General features: G+C 42.8%; 1 protein-coding gene across 1 annotated transcript in view; it reads right to left on the bottom strand.

Moving 5' to 3' along the window:
• The window catches only part of TNFAIP8L3 (TNF alpha induced protein 8 like 3), a 44,888-nt gene extending 32,525 nt beyond the window's left edge, over positions 1-12,363 (bottom strand). Inside the window, exon 1 of the mRNA XM_041418652.1 lies at positions 12,259-12,363. Coding sequence (XP_041274586.1) covers positions 12,259-12,310 — 52 coding nt within the window. The 5' untranslated portion in view covers positions 12,311-12,363. The remainder of the gene's footprint in view (positions 1-12,258) is intronic.
• Between the last annotated feature and the right edge of the window lie 12,510 nt (positions 12,364-24,873).

Below are 24,873 nucleotides of genomic sequence, written 5' to 3' on the forward strand. Positions count from 1 at the left end.
TCATGAAAGCTGTGCGTCTGTGAGCCCAAGTGAGAGTGACTTTAAATACCAATTTTGTGTGTTTGTGTTCGTGTTAATTCCTTTGTGGTTTGCCTGCTAAGGAGACAAAAGAGAAGGAAAAAAATCAAGTAAGGGCATCCGGACCAGCTCCTACCACAATCCAGGTCTGGCACGCTCAAGGGCTGAGCAGAAGTTGCAGAAGGTGTGCATGCAGGGTTTTTCCCTCAGCAGCAGCACTGTGATTCCCTAGGGATGCAGTTTCCTGGCCATGGTGCTGCCTAGGGCAGAGACTGCTCTGTCCCCACTGGCTCTGCAATTCTGGTGGCACAATCAAGCCCTGTAGCATTCTTTCTTCCCCAGAGCTGTTATTCCACACTATACATCTCAAGAGCTGTGGAGGCTACACCTTCTCTGGCTTATTCAGGTTGTGACATTTATTAAAAATATTTAGAACTTAGTGTTACCTACTGATGTGTGTGCAGCTCCCATTGGTGGTAACAGGGAATGATGATTAGCAGAGTGAAAATCGTGAAGCAGGAGATAAATGACTTCCACTCTGCACAGCACTGTTCTCTTTACTAGGTGTTTCTGATGTTCTCTATGTTCCTGTGCAGGAAATTGCTTTTTTATTGTTTGTCTTTCTACCTCCCTGGGGATGGTGTTAACAAGCCTCCTGAAGTCTGTGACTTGAAAGTCTTCAGAGTTCTTTCTATATATAGCATTTCCTCACTTAGGGAAAATCTTTTTTGTCCACTTTACATATGTATAAAAAAGCTTAGTTATATTCAATCACATGCTGTTTGTATAAAAAATGTTTTCAACTCAAAAAATGCTAGACCAAGGCAAGTTTGAAACCAAATGAATTCAAGTAGATAGCTGTAAAACTTCTTCAGCAACAAAATTACTGTAAGCTTTATGATCTCATGTGTATTTTTATCACTTTATCATAGTAAAGAAACCACACTGCTTTAAAAGCAAGCTAAGTACTTATTTAAAGATTTGTTTTCAATCTCTTTAATGGCATATGAGCAGAGTTTGTATTTTAGTCAACGATGAAGTGACTAAGCACAGGCCTTAACTGTCCCTAAAATAATGCCCATTAAGAAGTGTAACTACTGCCTTAATGCCTGCAAAAGAGAGGGAATAAGGGAAGTATTCCAGAATTGGTTGTTTAACATAATGGCATGCATGCTATCTGAATTCCATCAGATGAGGCTACGAGGAAGAAGGAATTATAAATATAGAAAAGCTTCTTCAGTGACAAGTATATAATTATTTTTTAAACAACCTCTTGCAGTCTGCATGGGTTATTTGGTATGTCTAGTCATGCTTTATTTCGGTGCTCAGCCAGAGGTATTTCACGTGCCCACTTCTGCTTGTCATTGACTGCAGTAACTTCAAGGAAATTAAATTCTGTTCTACCAAAATATGGAAAACACTGAATAATCTCTCCCCCACCATCACCCTAAATTCTCTTCCTACCTGTCACTTGTCTCTTCTTTAATACTACTTGGCTGTTGCTAAGGCAGCGCTTCCCTCGCCAGCTCTGAAAGGTAAATACACAGAGCTCCAGCCAGCAGGAACAACTGTGACCCACCCTGCAGACACGGATGGGCAAAGGCAGACACAGCCCTGGGCAACCTGATGGAGATTCTGGCTGCAGAATGGCGTGGTGGGAGATTGTCCTGCTGCCCCGTGCCAGGCCAGTGGGGAAGGGCAGAGCTGTGCCCTCCCTGTCTGCTGGCAGGACTATGTCCCCTCTCTGTCACTCACGGGGTGCTGCTGACCAAGGACATGTGAGGTGGCTTGGACAGAGCCAGCAATCCAGAGAGGGATGCTGTGGTGGAAAATGGGGACCCTGTTTCTGGGAACCTTGTTTCTCTTCCCTGTCACTGTCATAGATTTTTCTCCTGGGAACCTGAGAAGCCTCAGAGAAAAAGGAAAACAATTCTTATCTCATTTGCTTCCCCTGTGTTTTGCTGCTTTGGAATGTGGTTTGGACATTGTTTACCAACAGGTGATTGTTTCATTGGTTTCTGCTGTGAATTGTTTTTACTTATTGGCCAATTACAGCCAAGCCGTGTCGGACTCTGGAGAGAGTCACGAGTTTTTCACTGGTATCTTTTAGCCTTCTGTCTGTATCCTTTCTGTACTCTTTAGTATAGTATTCTTTAACACAATATAGATCATAAAATAATAAATTAGCCTTCTAAGAACATGGAGTCAGATTCATCATTTCCCTCCTTTGTCTGGGAACCCCGCAAATACGAGACTTCCCCAGGGATGGAAGATGAAACCTGAGTGTCAGGGTGGCTGCTGACCCTCCAAAGGGCAGAATGGGCCCAATTTTAGTTTGATTCAGCTCAGGTCAGGCAGTAGCAGAGTGGAAGGGTGGATGTGGGCACTATTCTGGTGAGTCTGTACCTACTTGGCAATTCCTGTGCTTCAGCCCTTTCCCTGAAGCCTCCCTCAGTGCATTTCTGTGCTCTCATCCTTGTATTATTGGCAGAAGAAAATCAAAATAGACATTCTTGTCCCAAGTGAAGACAAGTTTACTTAACAGAAGCATATTTTGCCTTCACTGCCTTTTCACAGCTGTTTAAATCTTCTGATTGCTTTCTAGAGGCAATTTCTATGAATTCTCTTCTAATATTTTTTAAATGAAAGCATATTGTCACTTTTTAATAAATACATATTTGTAACCTTGTGTGAGGGAGATCTGCATGCTGTGATTCAACACAAAACTGCAAAATGGCAAGGCTCTGGTTTCCTCTATTCCTTGTAGTTAAGCTCTATCACTAGAAAACAGTGTCCTCCTCTGACCTCCTTTGGTCAGTGACAGTCACAGGCTGCTGTGTCTGGTGACAGATGCAGTTCTGTCCTGGACCTGCTATTCAAGCCCAATGACTTGAACTTACAGGGGTGAGGATACACTGTTTCTTCAAGGAGTTGTTTGTTCAGGAATGCATTCTGGAAGTAGCTGGGAAGCCCTTGTTATCCATGAAGATGCTACTGTGTTCTTACTTTCTGGCAAATATTGCATGTACATGTTTCTGTATTTCAAAATCAAATTAACTTTCCTGATCCCACTTGGAAGCCCACTGTCTGTATTTTTTGTTTGCCAGAAGAGGCATGTTAGTTCCTGTTTCTAGAACCTTTAATTACAGTGCCAAGTCGATATCTTACTTCCATCAATTTCCCATTTCTTGAAATATAACCTAGCAGCATTTACTCCCCTTTTTTAGTGGTAGAAATCATAAACCCAAGAGCATTTGAGAAGAAATGAGTTAAGGAAGAAAAATCAAATCAGTACTGGAAAAATTGAGGCTTGAGGAGGACAGCATATTGGCTGGGGCACAGAGAAGTGAGAGCTCAGTTAAGTGCTAAGAAGATGTGGGTATCAGGAGAATGAACACAAATTGTTAGTGTAAGATATGAGGGTGGATAGGAAAAGAGAGAATTTAAAAGTATTCTAGAGGTTAGAAGATGGAGAATATAGCCAAAATCCGGGTGCCTGCCTTCCTGCAAGGGCCTTAGCCTCTTTGGTGGCAGAGGCAGTCAAAGCAAGGGTGCAAGGAGACTTTAGACCTTCCTTGGCCTCTCAATGTGCTTTTTTTCAAAGCAGGATGAGCTTCTGCCTGTCCTCCCTCAGTGCTCCTGATGGGGTGGAAACATCCATTTATACCAGCACAAGTATGGGGCAACATAACACTGAAAGTGGCTGTTTTCTGTCTGTCCCCATCTAGGCTTTCAAACACCTAGCACAGAGTAAAATCAACAAGTTTAAGAAAAAGTCGTGCAGAAGTGAAGGACAGCAACTAGTTAAGAGCCCTAGCTCACAGTTTGGCTTCAGAAAAAATATCTACAGGAGATATCCAGGTCTGGAGGATAAACAGATGCCAGCTGATTAACTACTAAGTATTGGGACTGCTTTAAGCCCTCCAGCATCTGATTTAATCCAAACTATGAAGTTAAATCATGGAATTGTGGAAAACATTGGTATTCATCTGTCCTTGAGACAATTTGTTCTTGGCTTTCCATCAGTTCTGTATGATTTCTGTAAGGGGAAGTGCTCTACAGAGAAATGCCAGTGGTGACTGTTTTGGATGAGTGTACAGGTCTGGGGGTTTTGGGTGGTTGTTTTCGTTTCTTGTTGTTGCTTTTGTGTTTGGTTGTGGGTTTTTGATTTGGGGGAGAGGAATGGACAGGACTGCAGGCAGGAGTAAACTCTCTTGGGGCTATATCTGCCCCAAGATGCAAAGTGTTATATCCTTCTTATGCAGGATAATCTGACCTTTAAGAACTGGTATAGAAATAGACTCTTAAAAACTAATGGAGGTAAGAGAGAAGCCAGAGAAACCTCAGCTGAGGTCAGGCTAGATTCATACACCAGAAGCTAGATTCTGATACAGATGAGGTTTTAATCACTGAACAGAAACTTCCTCCCAGTTATACAGACCCTGGTGGATTTAAAGAGCACTGGTTAGTCCAGGGGGTAAGAAGGGGACACACTGGCACTGAGCAAAGTTTGTGCAAGTGGTTTTTATGTATATTTAGGCTTGAACTTTTTGATCCCATTCTTAAGCCTGTAATTCCAGTCAATATTTTTCCTCACCAATTCTTTATCACTTTCTAATTAATCCAGTAGCTGTGCATCACAATGACTGTACTGATTACTTTTGTATCTACTAGTAAACATTCTTCCTAACAGTGGAGATGATTAATAACGTATAAAAATAGTGAGGCACCAACTATAACTGGCTTTGAAGTGAACATGAAGGTCATTCTTGATACTTTAGCTGACTTCCTTCTCACTTCTGGGAGTTAGAGGGAAATGATGCACAAAAACAAAAAGCTAAAATTAAATGCAAGTAAACCAAAGCTACACATATTCACCTGGCATAACATTATATGGCACAGAGCTTTTGTTGAAAAAATAATCTGAAAGATGGTTATCTTAGTAAAAAAAAAAACCAAAAAACCCGACTTTGAAAAGTCTAAGAAACTTGTATTTGTTTGATCTGCATCTGTCAGTGATTTGACCATGTAAACTATAGGCTCTAAAAGTAAACGGAAAACTATTCCTAAAGGAAAAACTAACACAATAATAGTGTTAATACATTTCTTCAAAGAGAAAAAAATTAATTTTTCCTGCAACACAAACTGCTTGGAAAAACAAAGTCAAGGCCAGGAATGAGATGATGCTAAGTGAGGTATTAGGCTAACTTTTACTATTAGTGTTTCAGAATATTGCCTTTCATGTTAAACTAGCCCTAGTCAGAAGGCTTAGGAGAATGTCTCCATGGTGAAGTGTTTGTTTCATGGATGGCATAATCTTCCTGCCCTATTTTGTGTTGTATCAACAGATGTCAGCCAAAATGTACACCTGCACAGAGGGACTGGTCAGTCTGTTCCTCTGCAGAAAGGCTGAAAAGAGCCAACTGCTCAAACCTGACATAAACCAGCATCTGCACCAAGGAGGGATTAGTGACCACTGAAAAGACATCAAAGTGACTCTTGCTCGTTCTCAGCCTATTTTGTTAAAGATGTCTGCCTTAAAGAGCAGAAAAACTCACTGGCTACCAGCCCATGTCTGAGCTCAGCTTGGCTTCTCAAGATGATGTCTGAGCCTTGGCTATAAAGCTGTAGTTATTGCAGCAAGCCCCAGCCTCCCATGAATCTCCTCCAGCTGCACTTGTCAGCCCATGAAATGACCTCCCATAATGTAACAGGCAAAGAGATTTCTGCAGGCAAACAGCAAATAACACACTTTTAATTGGGCAAGGCTCCAAACCAGGTCTCAGCCCAGGGAAGCTGCCCTGAGCGGGGTCCCTGAGCAGCCTGGACAGCCTTGAGCAGGCATTAGAGGCCAGAGCAAGAGTGAAGAACCTCTGCACCCTGCTCTGACCACAGGGTCTCAGTCTGTAAGTACACCAGGACAGAACCTTTTGTCCATGCATTGTACTGCCATCTGGATACAGGCTGAATTCTTTCCCACACTCCAAATGTTGTTTAATTCATACTGGCCACTGTTATCCTCTGTCTCATGCCAGGACATTTAGTGGGAGGCTATCTAGCATGGGCTGAAACGGTGCCAGGAAGAGTATTAATAGATAAACAGTTTAGAGGATTGTGTACCACTGCTTGGGCTCACAGCCAGGTCCTGCTTAGTTTACCAGATAAAACAGCGAGGTCCCAGAAAGTTACAGGGTTCTCCTGCCTTCCTGGGAGGGCCTGTCACTCTAAGGCTGATGCTGTGGGTAGAATGCAAGGACCAAAGGTTTCTCAGACAGGCCAGGTCTTCAGGAAAACTCTCTGATCTGTCTGGCACACTGTTGTCCTTTTTGCCTGGGATTTATAGCTTGATTGCTCTGTTACCAGCTAAATAAGGTGACACACTCTTCCCACCATGACTTTTTAGTCTTTGCTGTAGAGAAGATGAAAGCTAAAAGATTTATTTCCTCAAAGGGGAAGTGTGAGTTTTTTGAGGCAGCGCACTCGTTGCTTTGTACGGGTCACTCCTTACTGCCAAAATATCACTTTAAATAGAACTCAGTCTCATCCCAGACCTTTGGCAAGGCAGACAGGAATGGCCAATAATTGCTGTGTGGCAGCAATTGCTTCATATTCCTATTCCTGATGAGTTTAATATGCTACCATAAATTCCTTGTCCATACCCACATATTAGAAAGAGTGGAGGCTTCCTGCTCAGTGACTGCTACCAGCATCACAATTTCAGGTGGGGGAACAGCTTGGTCATGATCTTGCAAAGCAGGTGAGCTTGGGCTTCCATCCAGTGCTTCATGAAGTTCATATTTGCACTTGATTTTAAGAACAGAACCCTGAGCAAACTGACTTGTTCAAGTGAATTATTGTTTGTCCAAGGTGTCTAGTCCAGTTGATAAAACTGGAATGATTTATGGTCTTTACTATTCTTACAGTGTGGTTAGAATTTTTTCCTTTTAAAATTTTTATTCTCTTTTTTTTTTTTTTTTTTCCCTGCTGGACAAGACTCTCTAACTGGCAGCTGCTGTGCTAATGAGGGGTATGTATGCAAATCAGCAGCCCAGGTGATTCCTGGAGGGAACACTAAAAGAAAAAAATCACCCAGCCAGGCTCTTGGCTCACGTCCTGGCCCTGGCTGCTGCTGCCTGCTCATCCCAAAGCATCCCTTGCCCACTCTCTTGGCAGAGACCTGGAGCTGGGTTTGCCTCAGTTTGCAGTGTGATCCAGAAAGCCCCGTAACAGCCTGGTGCCCGGGTCCCATGGCATGTTAGCTCATGTCTGTTGTCTGTCCATCTTTTTTAATTAGCTCTGTTTTCCTTTGTTGTCCAGCAGAAAGCAAAGGGAGAGCCTTTATTAGATAGTTGCTAGAAAGAACTTCATAAAAATTCTTTGCTTTTTAAATATTTTTCTAGCTTTCATACCTAGAACATGTTATCTACTATTTCTTCTGGCTTGTCTGAAGATGAATAAATATTATTGTTTATCTGATTTGGAACATCCTACGTAGAATCAAAACAAGGCTTTGGTAAACCAAACCCCTCCTCCTTCACACAAGTATTCCTTGGGGCAAAGGCTCTATTTTTCAAATCTGTGTGTGAAACTGCAGAAGGTTGAACAATGCCTACTTGCACTATATATCACATAAGCATGTTACTAATGCCTCAAATAATAAATCTGAAATGTCTTCATTGCCCTTTCTAATTAATTTTGTTTTTACGAGACTATATTAACTCTTGAATGGCATTAACTCTGTAAAACAGTGATTAAGATATGTAACAGGCTTCAAAGATTAACATCACAGAACTACAGACAGTTCACATAACATGATAAATAATTTGCAGAAAAAATTACTTGCTAAGCATTGCAAATCAAATAATAGAACAGCTCTAGAAAAATTATTCATGTCTGTAGGAGTCATTTTACACCAGTAAATAATGTTTAAATACATTGGGTTTTTTACCAAGTATATATTTATTGTCCAGGGAAAAGCTCAGATAATTTATCAAATAATTTTAAATGCATTACCATTTTTTGTGCTAAGAGTTCCAAGGTAAGATCTTGGCTCTGCTGAAGATGTACTGAAGTCACAATCAGGCTCCCACTGCCCTTATGGATACAAGCCTGGTGATAAGGTCACCTTCATCTTGTTATCCTTGCCATTATACAAAGCTGTACACAAGGCTTCACACTGCCAATTCTTAAGGAAACCACCAAAATCCCAAACCCTGCCACCAATTTAGAGCTCTGCTTGCAGTACAAGCTGCTCTTTCCTAGGCCAAACATCTTCTGACTTCCATGAAGGAAACCCGGAGAAGGGACCAGCAACAGTTTGTTCTGCACAGCATGTTAAAATTCATGAGGATAATCTGTATTGATACAGGCAATTTAGCCTCTGGTTATCTTATGTTTCTACTGTAACATAACAGCTCCATTAAAACAAGCATGAAGAACCATGCTGTGCCTTAGTGGTTTGTATAAAGGTTTAAATCAGTACACATAAAAGTGACATGGCCGAATTCCTGCCTGTTTCAGCCAGGGAACCTAGGACAAGGCACCCCAAATGAAGATCTCACACCTTTGTTCTCCTATATGCAGAATTTCTAAACCCTCTGCGAAATCATTTCTGTTGGTGATGACCTGAATTTCTGTGAAATGTTACTCTGAAAGATGACATGGAGGATCATTCTTTCATGTGGCAGGATGACTATGACAGAGCTGAGGGAAAGGAGGCCATTACTCTATTGAAAAGAGCTTTTTTGAAACCAAACCTCTCACTAGGTGGACATTAAAAAGTGAGAACAATGTTCTATTTTAAGATTACCTGTTCAGTTCTTAAAAGCTCTTCTGTAGGACAAGAAAAAGAATGACTAGCCACGTCTGCAGTAAAACTAGAACTTTTATTAGCTAGTAAGCATGTAACTTTTGTTCTTTCGCACCACAATACATGATTTTTTCAGAATCATGAAGACCTTTTTAATGTTCTTAATAGGAGTCTGTCTCATGAGTAACCATTTTTGAAAACCAAAGCTTTTTGACCCTATAGACACCTCGAGTGCAGAGCAGTAATAGATGGGCGTGGGAGACTTGTGGGAGCCAAGGCTGTAGAGCTGAATGTTGTTAGAGGTGTGGTGGTTTTTGCTGTTTGTTTGCTTTAAAGTACAGCTAACATCTTGCACTGCTCACATATAAGGAGCTTTTTGTTTGCACCAAAGGAATATGAAGATGCTATTGTGACAACGTGTTCGGAATAAATATAGAAAAATATTCCTGCCTCCTTGAGACTCAAGTTTTAAGAGGGCTGTTAAGGCAAATGAGGCTGCTGGGATCTTGGAGCAAGATTCCAGCTGGTTCTTGGAAGCCACGTGTGTGTGGCAGATGGTGGGGGTGCACTAGGCAGCCTCCTGCACACCCGTGTGAGCCCAGGAACGGCAAGGGTGCCACTCACTGGGACAGAACAAAAGGCTGGGGGAGCATTGCACCAGCAGTGCAATCCCTGAAGTCCCTCTGCTGTAAACATCTGTGTTGCATCAGCGTGGCGGAGCCCTGGAGATGAAGCAAAGCGCATCCCACGGGGCTCAGGCAATCGGGCAGCCCCAGCAGTCCTGCGGGCAGCCCGAACTGTGCCCGCTGAAACCCGGGAAGTGCGAGCACCGGGAACGAGGAGAGCAGGCTAAACACCGCGGTTGCTGTCAATTTCAGTGCAAGATTCTAGCTGTACTAAAATCAGTGTCCCGAATCAAACCACCACCAGGACTTCTGCCCAGATTTTCCTCCGAGCCGCGGTGCTTGCCCTCTGAGCTGCGGGCTGTGCACCTCCCCGAGCCCCACAGCGCAGCCCCCCAGCCGCTGTGCCTGCAGCAGAGACTGACAGCCTGCCTGAACGCCCACGGACGGGGAGGCTGCACTGTGCATATGGCAGGGAACAGAAAAAATACCAAAGGAAATTAGCAAAAATATCTATTTTTCAGAAGATGATGGGGGATACAAAGAGCAATTCTTTAGTGTAGGAAAAAAAAAAATTGCAGCTGGGTGAGACAAAACATCCAAGTTTTCTCTCTACTCCAATTATATTCTACTGCATAGGCATCTGCCATGTATGGCCAAAATACCAGATTTTTCTTCTCTTAAATAGAACAAGGAAGGAATAGAAAAGAGGAAAGGAGACTGATGAACATCACCTCTTGGCAGCTAGCAAGTGATGACATGAAAAACACTTATGGCAACCTCTGAGCATAGTTACTTTAAATTTATTTAAAAGAAATTCCTATTCAGAACAGGAGTAAATTGTTGGCAGGAGCTCTATTATATTAATCTGTCTATAAATGTAATGTTTGTAACTTGCTCTTCATGCATGGCTTGGAAGATTTGTTTGGATGAAAAATTATAGCTGTTGGTGGTCTTTGCAAGTAAGCTCAGCCTAACAGAGCTCTGTGAATATAAGGAGCTCTGTGACCTGTTGCTCGTCTTCTTTAATTCTCTAGATCTCAAGTAAAAAATTACAAAGCAAGATATCAGGACTAAATACCCCCAGAATTTAAAACTGAATATTAGATTTAAGATTATGCTATGAAATGTTCTGCTGGGAGACTAGAAAACACATTTATCTTATGACTTTCTACTGTTGTTTATCACTGCTGTATTAATAGGATAAGTGAACTATTTCACAAAATATGCTCTTCTGCCTTTGTAGTTAAAATACTGGTGTTCAAATCCTTCTTTTTGGGGATGCAGGAGGGTGTTGGCTGGGATGAAGTATACATCTGAACTGGACAGGTTATGGTGAAAAGATTTTTCTCAAAGATCTAATAACATAACAGGGCAACTTTCCATTTGGATTTATTATGATCACTGGGACTGTTTCAGGCATCATTCCAATTGCACTTGCATCTGATGCCAGTTAAATGGCTTCAGAGAAGGATGTCTATGACTTTCACTGTGGGAAGCTGGAGGTCAAACAGGTTCCTTCTGCACCTGGTGTCAGTGACAGCCCAGCATCTGTCAGGTGCCAGCCGTGTGTGTGACACCCCTGCAGCCCAGTCCTGTGTGTGTGTGTGACACCCCTGCAGCCCACTCCTGTGTGTGTGTGACATCCCTGCAGCCCAGTCCTGTGTGTGTATGTGTGTGACACCCCTGCACCCCAGTCCTGTGTGTGTATGTGTGTGACACCCCTGCACCCCAGTCCTGTGTGTGTATGTGTGTGACACCCCTGCACCCCAGTCCTGTGTGTGTATGTGTGTGACACCCCTGCACCCCAGTCCTGTGTGTGTATGTGTGTGACACCCCTGCACCCCAGTCCTGTGTGTGTATGTGTGTGACACCCCTGCACCCCAGTCCTGTGTGTGTATGTGTGTGACACCCCTGCACCCCAGTCCTGTGTGTGTATGTGTGTGACACCCCTGCACCCCAGTCCTGTGTGTGTATGTGTGTGACACCCCTGCACCCCAGTCCTGTGTGTGTATGTGTGTGACACCCCTGCAGCCCAGTCCCGTGTGTGACACCCCTGCTGCGGGCAGGGTGACAAGGGTCCCAAGGGTCGGGCACCCAGAGGTGTGGCCGTGAGGTGCCAGCGCATCTCTGGGCCACGTGCTGTGCTGGCAGAGCGAACCTACCTCTGTGTGTTTCGCACAAGTTTGCTGTCCCCGTTTTTACCGTGTGTGCAGGATGGCCATTGACTAGGGCACATCAGCCATCACTCGTTTCGCATAAGACACAAGATCGTGAAGGTTTGGAAAGGGCAGGATAGGTTTTTAGTTTTTTTTTCCTTCTGTCTCATCCAAGAACTATGTGGGTTGCAGCAAGCAGACAGCATGGTTCCTGTGACAAGTTAAGACTTGAAAACAAAAGCCCAGCAGCCCGGGGGCTCCGGCCGGGGGCGGCTCCCGTTCTGTACGGGCTCCGGGCGCGGTGCTCCAGGAGCGACCGCGGAACAGCCGCGACCAAACCCCCGCAAACTTTGCAGCCTCTGGGTATAAAGCATCAGCCAGCGCCAGCACGGCTGTTTGATCAGCTGTCACGTCTCAGCCCCTGGGGCAGCAGCGGAGCGGCGCCGCAGCCCCGAGCCCGCGGGTTCCGTCCCCGAGAGCCGCGGCAGCGCCGGCCGGACCGGGAGCGGCGCTGGGCTCCGCCGGGGCCGTGGCAGCGGGAGGCAGAGCGCTGCCCTGTGCCCGGAGCCGCCCCGCCGCACGGGGTCCCGGCAGAGGGGACGGGAAGGGACCCGGAGCCAGCGCCCGTCCGCCCGCAGCCGGCGCTTACCTGCGGGCGAGACCAGCTCGCCTTCGCTGAGCTCCGCGGAGTCCGAGTCCATGCTGCAGGCGCGGCGGGGCCGGCGCTGGCAGGAGGAGTGCCCGGCGCGGCGGAGCGCTGCCCGCTGCCGCCTCCTGCGCTCGCAGCCGCGCTGGGTGCGCGCCCGCGTGCGGCGCCTCGCCGAGCGCCATTGGCTGCGGGCGGCGCCTCGCCGAGCGCCATTGGCTGCGGGCGGCGCGGGGCCGGCCGGGGGCGGGGCCAGCGGGGAGCGGTCCTGCGCGCCCCGCGCGCGAGTTGGGCTGCGCGGCCCGGGGCAGCTCCCGGGGCAGCGCTGCCGAGCGCAGAAATACCGAAATGACGGTCCTGTGCATCGCCGTCGCATCTCCCGTCTGCCTTTTCCGTCAGTCTTCCTGGGGACATCTCCCCTGAGCTTCAGTCGCCTTGTCTCTTTTCACTGGTTCTGTCTCCTTAATGATAAGTGTCCTCAAAAATTAGAAGAGAGGAAGCCTATGGGGAAGTGACAGTTCTTGCCGGGTATTAGTGCCCCGAAGAATAATGAAGGTCTGAATTCTGTTGCTTCCTGATTATATGTTTTTCTGAGGGAGACATAGCCATTTACCAGATATTGCACTGTCATTAGATTGTTTTGAAGTGAAAATTTGTGTAAGTTAGATTCTGCAGGCTTTGCTTCTGTCATACAAGCTACTACAGTCATGAGCCATCCCTTAATTCAGAGAGTTGGGGTCACTTATTCAGCTCTAAGATTAGTCAGATCTTACCCTTTGCTTTTATTAATTTCTATTTTTTTCTTGCTGTTATAGACCAAATGTGACTTAAATTCTAGCACAAAAACCTCAGAAAACTAGTTGCAAAAAGTACTTTTCTCACTGGGATCCAAACACCATCCTAAAACAGGTCTTAGAGATCTAATGGATCCATGGATATGTCACATCTTAAAAGCTGCCTGGGGCCTTCAACACTTACCTGCAGCATGCTGCATGCTCCAGCCAGAGGTTTATGCCTGTTGCTGTAGACCACAGCTTTAGACTGGAATTCTCTCCCCAAAACCATACACCATTGTTGCAGGAAAATGCCATGTCTGGATTCTGCTTTCAGGCTGCATGTAGAAAATTATTTATTGCATCAGATCGAGCTTGACACTCTTGACAAGTGTGAAGACTTTTTCTTAACATAGAGCATGAGATTAAAAAAAAAAAAGTATTTCTTTTCACTTGAAGGGCTCTGTCAAATTCTTTCCAGGGATGGCTTATCTTGTGCAATGCTGTAATACTAAAAATGAAGCCATTTGGCTTATGTTCTAAGGTTGCTTCCCTGCCTTCAAACCGGGTTGAGCCTGAAGGGACAAAAGACCTCAGACTTTCTGACCCTGGAATGCACACATTGCTATGGTCAGTTTAGACACAAAAACCTTCAACCTCTGGAGTGAAAAGTTAGTTCTCAAGTAATTTGGGACTTGCTGTCATAACCTGAGCCCATACTGTTAAGACACTTTTGGGTTTTATTCCATGGAAACAAATTCTGACTTTTGTTTGTAGATGTTTTCATTACATTTGAAATGACATTCCAAATACTGCTGAATATAATATCATAAATTAGTATCATGTAAGGAGAAACATCTAAACCAAAAATGATTCTAGAATTCTGTTGTGAAAAGCCAATGTAAAATTTGACTGCAGAATATGTGGGGTATCTACAGTTGTGATATAAATAACATAGCAACAGAAACAACGTAGCAACAGAAAAGTCCCAATATTATATTACAGAAATAATCCCTGATGCCACACCAGGCACAGAATCTGAGAGCTGAAAGGATTTTAGTCCCCTCTCTCATTCTCTTCTTGTTATTGTTTTTCTTGTTTGCATTTATGATTGTCAAAAGCAACCTAAGTCACCTCCCCAGTAAGAGCACAGTTTAGCAGGAAGAGCGAGTTTATATTTGAGTGCAATTAATTAATTTTGTGGACTGTCTTCAATTGCTAGAAGCTAATGGTAATTTCTAATTTCTGGACAAATTCTGACTATTTAAAGGCAATGGCTGCAATCAGATAAGTAGAGGAACATGGTGGTTTTTTGAAGGGACGTGTCCAGCAGAACCCTTCCAGCTCTGTCCGTGGCAAAGGGGGCTGTCTCTGCAGTGAACTTTGGGTCATGGATGGGGCTGATACAGTGCAGCTGTGGATGCCTTTCCAAGGTGTGTTCCAGGCACTGGCCTTACCCTATTTTCTGTGTGGGATTTTTTCTTTTCTGAGTGTATAACCTTTGCTGTAATTGGAATTAAATGTTAAGGTCTTGAATAGTCCTGCTTCTCTGCTACTGATCACAGTTCAGTTAGTAGAAGGAAAAGTTATTTTTCATGATCCTCCAAAAGATGGAAGTCTTAGCATGGAATACTTAAAAGAAAGACCCAAGCCCCACTTATTTTAATTCCTGTCAGTTCTTTATCCTTGTATAACCACACTAATAAATATAATGATGGAAATGGTATAACTCAATCAATATTGTATTGCGTAATTCTTGCCGTATATACATTGGGTATTCTCATTACTCTGCTGTAATTACTTGCCACTTAACAGTAAATTCTGCCTCAAGATTACTTTCCCTTTTTATTACTGCTAATTGTAAAGCAGTTAGAAAAGTTTTCAGCTGTAACAGAATGAGCATATTGTTTCATTTCAAAGCATATGGTTAGAATTCAGGGTTTTTTTCCCTCTCAATGTTCTCTGCCCAGCACAGTCCCACACTTGGTTTAACATGTGACCTGGAAAATTCCATATGCTTAGAGCTCTGAACTTCATAGTTTCCACTCCTTACAATACTGGTGAAGAGAAAAGCACAAAAAGTTTATTAGCAGCAAATATGCATTTATCTAGATTCCTGTTAAATGAATCCCCACATGGAGAAAGCTGGCATTTCATGATTTATTTTTTGCATTTGGTACAAATAGGGCAGTTACATATTCATTGTTGTAAACTGAATCTCTGTGACTGTAGCTCTGCAACCACTTTCTTTATTCCTTCCTAAAGAGACTGGGATGTTTAGAATCTGGAATGTTTTTTCTCAAGAGCCAGTTAATATATTTGTCTATAAATCTCTACCAATAGGATGTAGCAGGGGAGCCAGTAACATTGGAGCTGCCCCATGTAATCCCAGTTATATGATGCTACATCTCTGTGTGGCTCCTCCATTCACATTTCAGCTGCATCTGGTCTTGATCTTCATTCCATATGGAACTTAGCTGAAACTCTCCTCTGCCCACTCATTGTGTGAGTGCTGGAGATGTGCCTATGACAGCTTTTAGGACTCATGCTTTTGCAGCGTTCTATTGGCAAATCACGCTTGCATGTTCACGCAAATACAATTTCATTGTATTCTAAATGCTTAGGTAGCCCAGCTACCATTCCACCCATGTCTTACATTTACTTTAGAGGCCTGCTGTGAAATCAAGATAGTAGTATTTTTCTTTTTTAGAAGGAAATGAAGAACTTAGAAGCTGTGTTTTAAAGTCAAATGTAGAGCACAAACTTTCACCTGAATCCCATGAGCTATACCTGAGCTGTCCAGTTATCCATTTCTGCTGAATAAAAGGCTGGTAAGCTGCCTCTGGTTTGCTACTCAGGCTTTCCTCCTTGAAACTGAGCCTTCAAACCTATGATAGAAAACAGTCTCTCTTTTCTTTCCATTGTTACATCTAACAGAACCCCCTCTACCATCTTTGTGTTTGACTTGTCTCCTTTACACTGTCCAGACAGGTGTGTAGGATTATATCTTCCTCTCACTTCTAAATATAAAAATGTAAGGTTATATTTTTTTCCTTGCAAAGTATTTATTTATTTATTTAAATTCATCTACCCTAGGATATACTGTTTCTAAACCTGTTGCCTGATATTTTGTTACACCATTTATTTTATTCTTTCATACTTGTTAAGGAACCCTTCAAGTCCGACCTCTGGCAGTCACACTCCAGCCTAACAATGCCAAGCATCATTGCTACTGAATGTATTAAACAGAGCAGCATCTCCCACAGGCTGACACACTCTTGAAATGTGCTGTAGCAGGTTTTAGATTTTTTTCCCAATTTCTTTCTGGTGTATCTGTATATATTTCATGAAGAAAACTACCCTGCACCATTATTGCCAGAACATAATAATTGGTGTCGGTAGATTCTCTGTCAACAATTTTGTCATGCTGGCAACTTAGACTCTTGCTGGTGTTTGGAAGCCAATCAGCATGCACTGCAGATGTACATTTTGTGTGCACTGCTAGGAGAGTTTCATTGCAATCATGCATCTATTGTGATCTGCAGACAGTCTGATTTGATTTAGAGTTCAAATGATGAACAAGATGTCAGTATTACTTTGATTCTTTCTCATGGGCCAGTAGGCATTCAAAGATTGAGATTTTTGTAACACATGATGTAGGCAGTGCTTGTACATCCTGTGTTGAGAGGATAAATATGGAAGAGTGGGGGTGGATGGAATGTAGGAGAATAGAAATGAAGGTAATCTCACCCCTAAGGAGTTACAGCTGCACTAATTATCAAGAATTAAGAACAGGCCTGCCCTTAATAGGCCACAGCTAGATCTAATTAGAATGGGTATTGTAAAGAGTAGGTTGGCTGGTTGAGAAGTCAGATGGACTTTGTTGGTTGTGCTGAGAAGAAGGAGTTGGAGTCAGTGCTGTGAGGCGCTGCCCATGAGAAATCACCAAGGAGGTACAAAACCTTTGCAATAAGATGGCAACAGAAGAGTTCAGTATTTTCTGTTCCCTCCCTTTTTAAGGAACTGTAAGAGATGGGAAGCATCAGTTCTGGATACCTACCATAGCATGGACATATTTTTAGCCATTGGTCTTTCTGAATTATGTGTTGCCTCTGGTGCTGACTTAGACTAGAGCTGAGGAAGCAGTCACAGGCTGAGACTGCAGCCTGGTACTGCTGAGAGCTGGTGCTGTGATGTTTGGAATACCAGATTTAAAGACTGAGGATGAGTTTCAGTCCTATCATCTCAATGGCTTGTGAGCTGTTCTCAGGAGATTTTAATTCCAAGTGAAATAAAGTGAAAAAGCACAGCAGTAACTTGTGCCATTTCCTCTTAACTTGTAGAAACAAGACTCCTATGGGAACAGAACAGCAGAAATGTTCATGTACACTTTTGCGTGAGGATGTTGTTACTTTTCAGTTTTAGCAGGATTTTGCCTGTAGAGTAAGGCTATCTGTATTAAACTCTAAATTGGATTGCTTGGGTAGTTCATTGTTTTCTACTACTTTAGTGGTATTGGGTTTTATTTTCTTACAGATGCTTGACCATGCCTTTGTGTGAGATGGTAATTTATCCTGCGCTTAGAAAGAGGTAACACTTTTAAGTTATAGATGCAATTACCTGGATATTGGCAAACTCTTGAATTCATAACCTTGCTTTCTAAGTGATTAAAGCGATGAAAGCTACTTTCCAAATTGAAAAAAACCACCTGTTAATTCTGTTGGTGGGCAACTTCTTTTGAGGAATTTCTGCATGACAATTTTATTGTTTAAACAATAACTCTCTTTTTCATGAGGAGGAATTTAGGTATTATAAGTAACAATTGGGGCTTTAAAATAACTTTACTTGCTATTTTAAATTTCATTACAGATAGCATACTAATAATAGTAAAGCTAAAACTGATTAGCTGAAATAAATTTTTCCTTTCTCTCTTCTGGGGGTGGGGAAATAATTTTTAAAAAATTTTTCTCAAGGGTATCAATATGAAATATAGGATAAACCAGGGGATTTTTTTCTGTTTTATTCCTGTTCTGATGCTGTTTAGGGAAAGCAGGGGGACAGCTGCCAGTATAAAACTTTTTCCTTTTTGCTTTTTTCTTTAGGAATGATTTTTAATTCTTGTGGTGGTCACTGAAGTTATTTTCAAGTATGTCACATTTCTTAGTTTTCAAGTGTTATTGAGTTATGCCCTTCGGTACAAGGGTTGATTACCCCATGGCTAATTTAAGCCTTTGACCTTGCCTAATATGCAAATTAAACACAGCTAAGCCAGCAGTGCCTTTTACTGAGCTGTGTTTCAGGATGCTTTGAGGCAGTTTTATGCTTCTAGCCTGGAAGATGGGTCATCCTTGTTTTCATCCCTGATTTCAAATGGTGCGTAGGAGGATTCCACAACTTCACCATACTCTGAGAAAGCAGAGAAAATTTTGTTGCTAGGAAACCATGGAGGACCTATACTGTACTGTCTTTCCAGAATGTTTATAGCTAGCATCAGTTACTTAATTAACTTCTCTAATCCTGTTCTTTATGCTAGCATCCACTTTTTATAGTCATGCTGTTTGTTACATGCTTCTGTATCCTAGAAAATGCATTCTTGCTGTGGTTATTTCTGTATAGCTTTATTTAACACCCAACTTGCCTAGCATTTCAAATTAGGTTGTGTTTGGAAAGCTGTTATTTATTCACATAATAATGATGCCTATGCATCCTGATTTATTAGAACAGGTAGGTCACACTTTCCCACAAAAGACAAATGCTGAAATCCCCAGAGCTGCACATTTTGTGTAGAACTTCAATAAATTGGATATTATCAGGACAAGTGTTAAAACATTCAGTGTTTTGCAGCTGACTGGGTCTGGATGCTTCTTTACGTTTGATGCTGTGTCTCTGACCTTACAGCCATGAGTGGTACCTGCACACTGGCAAGATGTCAGAACCCATGAGGTGGATTTCAGCCCAGGAGTGCTCCAGCTGTGACTGAAAGGGTGATGCAGCACCTGGGGCTGGTCTTGGGGTAGAGTTTCTGCTAAGAAGTGTAGCACCCTTTGAGCTAAAGGGAGCCATGATCTCTGAGAGGCAATCAGAGAGGCAGGAATCAATATTTTGTTGAGCAATTCACTAACATCCACAAATGGATCAGAATGCTCGAATGGCAGAATGTTAGTATGCTCATTTGTGGTTTCTGCAGAGCTTGATGTGATTTTTGGAACAGCGTGGAAACATCATCTTCATCTGACTGTGTGGGCATTACTTCATGACCATCTCTAATAGCATGGCAAAAAGCACTCTGCTGCCCACCTATCTATAAATAACTAAATATCATCAACCCAGGAATAAAATTGTATTTTATGGGTAGTCTTGGGAACATGCAACACAGGCAATTAGATTACATGTAGTCCTACAACAGTTTCACTAAAATGAATGAAATTACTTAGAAACTTGCTGTCCAGGCCACTTTCAGGTGAATTATTTCTCTTGCACATAGAGAGGGCCTCAGAGTACCCATAAATACAATATATGAAGAACTTGAATTCAACTTTGACAATGCAAATCTGTCTTTAGATAAGATCTAGGGACTTTATTGTTTCTAACAAGATTTTTGGATTGTAGATCTTGGGTCCTTTTTTGCAGCTAAGACAAAAGACTTATGACAATCTTTTAATATTGATGGGATCAGTACTGTGGGATGTGTCAGCCTAATATCTACTCAACAATTTTATGTGAATTCTACCTATTTCCAGTATAGAATCACAGAATTATTAAGGTTGGAAAAGGCTTCCAAGATTGAGTCCAATCTTTGGTCAAACACCACCTTAAAATTAAGCCTCAGCACTGAAGTTGCGGGAAAACACATCCAGCTGTTTCCCTGCTGCTACAACTGTTTGTGTGAGGGGTCGTGGTTACTGTTTATGCTCCTTCAGGAAAAAGAAATACTAATCTGAAGGAAGGAAAAAATACCCTGAATTTCACACTCACTGCTGCTCCATGTCATAACCTAGAATAGAGAGTGGGAGTTTGGGACAGAGCTGCTGGGGAAGAATTCACATTGTGGTGTTTGAAGTCTCAGATTGTTTTCACTGCATGATGGACTCCCTGAGCTCTTCCAGTGTTTTATTTGTCAAAGATGTGCGGAGGAAAGTAGCTGGAAAAACCCAAGATAATGCAATGCATACTGCAGCAGTGCTGCATTTAACTAGTGTTATGTGTGTGGCTGCCAATGAGGCTGTAAAGGTACCTGGGATCAAGGATAGTCCAGGCTGGAGGGCACCTCAGGGCATTAACCTGCCAAACCTCAGAGGAGACAGCACCAGTCTGCAGGGCATCTTCCCTCTTGGTTTGTTATGCACCTGTATAAGATATGTGAAAATTAAAGAATTAAACCAAAAACTGTAGGTAGGAGAGAATCAGATCCATTATCTGAAAGCACTTTAGAGCAAAGATAACCCAGCCATTCCTGTAACAACTGTTTCTACCAAGGTTTTTGTCATATTAAAATTGCAATGTCTGGGTATTTGAGAAGAATGCCAAATGAAGATTGAGTCATTGGCATTTCCCATTTTCAGAAAAACAGGTGGAAGTGGAGGCTCAGCATCTCCCAGGAAGCACTGAGCACCACAAGGGATTGGAGAGTGCCAGGGAAACTGGGTGTTGGTGTGAAGGGTGCTGGAGTGGGATGATCAGATGAGCAGCACGTGGTGCAAAACCTGAGGAGGAGACAGCACTAGGTGTTTTGGAATGTGAGATTCCAAACCCTCTCTGTGCAAGGCTGAGAGGCCCAGTTCCTTCCCAAGAGCCAAAGTGCAGGAACAGATTTGTGATGCTGTCCATGGGTGGGTTGTGTAACACCACTCAGCTCCCATCGAGAGTTCCAGGGAGCAGCTGAGTCACTGCAGAGACTCATTGTGAGAGCACAACCCCAGGGCAGAGCAGTGGCTGCAGCAGGTGTTATAAGAACAGAGTCTGAAGAAGCGCAGAAAATCATCCCAAAGTCAGTGGACTGAAATGCTGCAGGGGATCATCAGGGTACTGAAGCAAGCATGCTCCTTCATGGGATTAAAGAAAGTTTCCCACCATTCTGAGAGAGAATGAACCCTGATTGAACTCAATAAATGGCAATAAATCACACCCAGAGAACACCAGTCTGACTAAATGAGAGCACGTAATCCTAAACAGAGCATTCAGAGCCTCATTAGAGTCAGCCAGGTGCCATGAAGTTATAAGTCTGCTGAGAATTTAGAGAGAAGGATCTATAGTAGTAGCTGATATCATTCTGGGGATAAAAATATCTCATCTGGGGTAAAACTGAGCCTGGCTACTCGTGATTTTACTGAAGGACAGCATTCTTTGTTCTAATGAGTTCTAGGGAATTAAGAGGTCTGATAAGCAAAATTTAGCACTGAAGGAGGCAAGAATCCTGTGCTGTTGCTGTCATCTCAGAGCATCATACAATAGGCATGAGGACTGAGTCAAATATCCACAGCTGGGGTACAGTTGCAGCTAAATTTTGGTATGAAGTACTGGAACTGTTAGGAGAGGAAATCCTTAGTGAACTGGTTATGTCACTTGTAAAAATTAAGTTATGCACAGATTTAAGAGGTAGAGATGAAAATAAATATAAGTAGCACAAGGATATCGACAATCCTCACTGCAAAGCATCCAGGATCACACCGACCACTAGCCAAACCTGCTTTGGTTTCAGCCAATTTCAGCCTCAGTTTCAGAAATGAGCTTTAATTGTTTAAAGTGAGATGCTGTTGATATTGAAAAAAATGCTATGTGAAGAGGCAATCTTACACAGCACCGGACAAAGTGTATGTGGGTTGGATTTAAGCAGTCCATTTTTTGTATCCCTTTAATGTGCTGTGATAAAATGAATCCTGAAATACCTTGTATTATGACTCATCTGATATTAAGATGTGTCAGTGTTCATAAACAATGCTGTTCATCTTCTGTGTGTGTGCATGTGTAAGAGGTGTAGGTGGAAGCTGAAGTTTGAGTTGTGGTGACTCAGCCTTTATACACGGTTTCTCTTATTTCTGATTTATGAAGAAATTCTCTTCTTTCCTGTGCACTGAGATGGGTGAGGTTCAAGGGCTCAGTAAGGAATGTAATATGTTCATTTCCTGGAACAATCCTGAGATTTTTATGTCTCAGGTATTTGATTATTGAAAATTCCATCTTCTGTCCCAGACAGCAATCTGGATTTTTGGTCCTCATTTCTTCACTCCCTTTCTTTGTGATTGCCTTGAGTTAATGGAGAAATTTCACCTACCCTCCTCTCTATTGGATTCTACATGTTACTGCTAAAGTGGTTTTGTGGGTAAAGATTTTTAAGAGAAATATGCCTTTTATGATTTCCATATTCTCATTTTGTTATCTTGCCAGACTATTTGATAAGCAGTGATCAATGAGAATACAACGAAGAATGTTTATGCAAAAACTAGGGAAAGTTTTGGTGGTGATTTAAGTCTTGGTTGGTAGAGATGAAACAGGCTGTTCAACTTTGCACTGTGCTGGGGTTTCTTGGTTTGTTTCATTTTCAAATGAGAACTTGTATCACTATAAGTATTATGTTCTGTAACTTTCATAATCCATCAGGTGATAAAGTCTCCCTGAATAAAGTGTGAAAAGCTGACCTGTTTTGCGGCAGGGCTGAGTTCAGGCAGGGGGATGTGCCGGGGAGCCGCAGGCGCTGGGTGCAGCCGGCAGATGGAGAGCTGCTCCAGATGTTCCAGATGCTCCAAGCGCTTCCCGCCTGCTGGGCACGCTCCGGCTGCAGGGGACCTCTTGCACTTTAGATACCTCGTATTTCTTACAAAGCAAGAGCCCGTGCTCCAAAAGATGGACGCTGTTATAATTATTTAAGCTATCTTCTCTTCACATCTATGATTTGCTCAATTTGTGACTTTTAAACACTTATGGATGGTGATGGCATGTAGCAATCAGATGATCAGTACATAAATACATATATGTGGGAGTGGGGGGAGAGGGGTGGAGGGGTTGAATGCATTTCTTTTTGGCATCATGAAAACTCAAAAGTCCATGGCAGAAATAGACCAGTCTCAATATGTTGCTATGATGTGTTAATGATAGATTATGAGGCTGCAGGAGCATTGTAAGTCCATAAATGCACATGGGAGTTGCAGTTCTCCAGGGACTGTTGAGTGCAGATGTTGTTCTGGGACTTCTCAAAAACCTTGCTGCCTCTGGTCAGATGGATGCAATATTGTTGATACAGTAATCCCTTAGTTTAGGGCAGGTTCAATCTGAGACTTTCTCTCCTACCTTTATTTTGTTACCTGCTTACTCCTTGGGTGGCTAAAGCCATTTCAATGCAAAACCTGATGGAAACTGTGGCGGCCTAGGGAGTCCCAAGAGCAGAAAGGAAAGAAGCAGTTGTGCCAGGGGATGTTGGTATGGTATTAAATATTCTCTGCCAAGTTCTGCTTCATTCTGATCCCCTGCACTTTGGGGAATAGGGGCACAGTAACAGAAGCAAGCTGTTTGTGATCCCCCCAAGTTTTCCCTTGTCTATTCCACAATGGGTTTGCTGGACCATCTCCCTCTGTTTCTTTTTATCTGGTCAGCCAGCACAGCAGGACTTTTCCCCGGCTGCCTGCCATCTGCCTGTAGACTCTCTTCTCCTTTTGTTTCCCTTTGGAAGCTCACTCCTGCGAGGCACTGAGAGTCTGCCATGCAATCCTAAACAGTCCTGTTTCCTGCTGATGTTTAGGAAAAATCATTGCTGGCCATCAGTGGAGAGAGTTTAGCATCTCAAGAGAAGGGATAGTGACTTGTAAAGCCAGCAAGGGCAGCTCTGCTTGAGCCATGTCTCTCATAGCCTTGTAATGATGTCCTAATGAATATTTATCATTATTTGTGATACCCTATTTTCAGCAGTTGTGTATTCTAGTAACAGCTGACAAAATGTTCGTTTTGGTTTGTAATGAAATTGTCTCTGTTTTAGCTGCTTATTATGGTGGGGATGTCACTCCCCTACCATTGTGTCTGTCATTATAACCCAGCTGGATTATTGGCAGGCTGGCAGGGTTAAAGGCATATCTATCTGAGAAGTTTCTTGTCAGGATGAGGGTCTCTGAGTGGAAATGTTAACTCTTTTCACCGTGTATTTGTGTGCAGTGGGGTTTTTTGGTTTTGTTTTTAGCATAAAAAAGTCTTCCAAAACTTCCCAAACTTTTAAGTGGCAACCACTAAAATCAAACTCCTTCAGTAAGAAGCAACATAGAAATGTCCACTGATGAAGTAAAATAGTAGTTAGACTCTTATAATTTTGTCAGTTGAAGTTGTCAATATTGTGTTACAGTAAGGAATGCTTGCTGGGTGTGTGCCACAAGAAAGCTGTGTGTGCTGTTTGGCAAAGTGTAATTAGGTAGTGATTTATTTTGAGCAATAACCAAGGCCTTGGCTCATGTGTCAGGCATTGTACATCTTTTCCTGTATCCTTATTATTAGGCCAACACAGAAATCCAAAGGCTGATTCCTGTAACATGCACAAGGCATATGGATGAGTTTCTTTGCATGTATTCTTTCTTTCACTGCAAATGCAAGCTGACACAGAAGTTGTGTATCTGAGTAATCCAAAGAAAGCTGGTTTGGAAGCCAGGACCTTTATTTTCTTTCCTGCCCATGTCCATTAACCATAGTCCAAGTGATGCATTAATAGTAAACCCTGAACCTATTTAGAGTGGCACACAGCCTTGGGTTTCAGCTACCGTGCAATTATTCCAGATCTCATCAGTGAAAATAATTTATAATTTTACAATTACATTTAGGAATCTGGTCCAAATCTTCCAAGATTTGGAATCTTTTTTGATTGTTTTCCCAG

This window comes from Onychostruthus taczanowskii, unplaced genomic scaffold (genome assembly GCF_017590055.1).
Source record: "Onychostruthus taczanowskii isolate IOZ18803 unplaced genomic scaffold, ASM1759005v1 scaffold6, whole genome shotgun sequence".
Lineage (NCBI taxonomy): Eukaryota > Metazoa > Chordata > Aves > Passeriformes > Passeridae > Onychostruthus > Onychostruthus taczanowskii.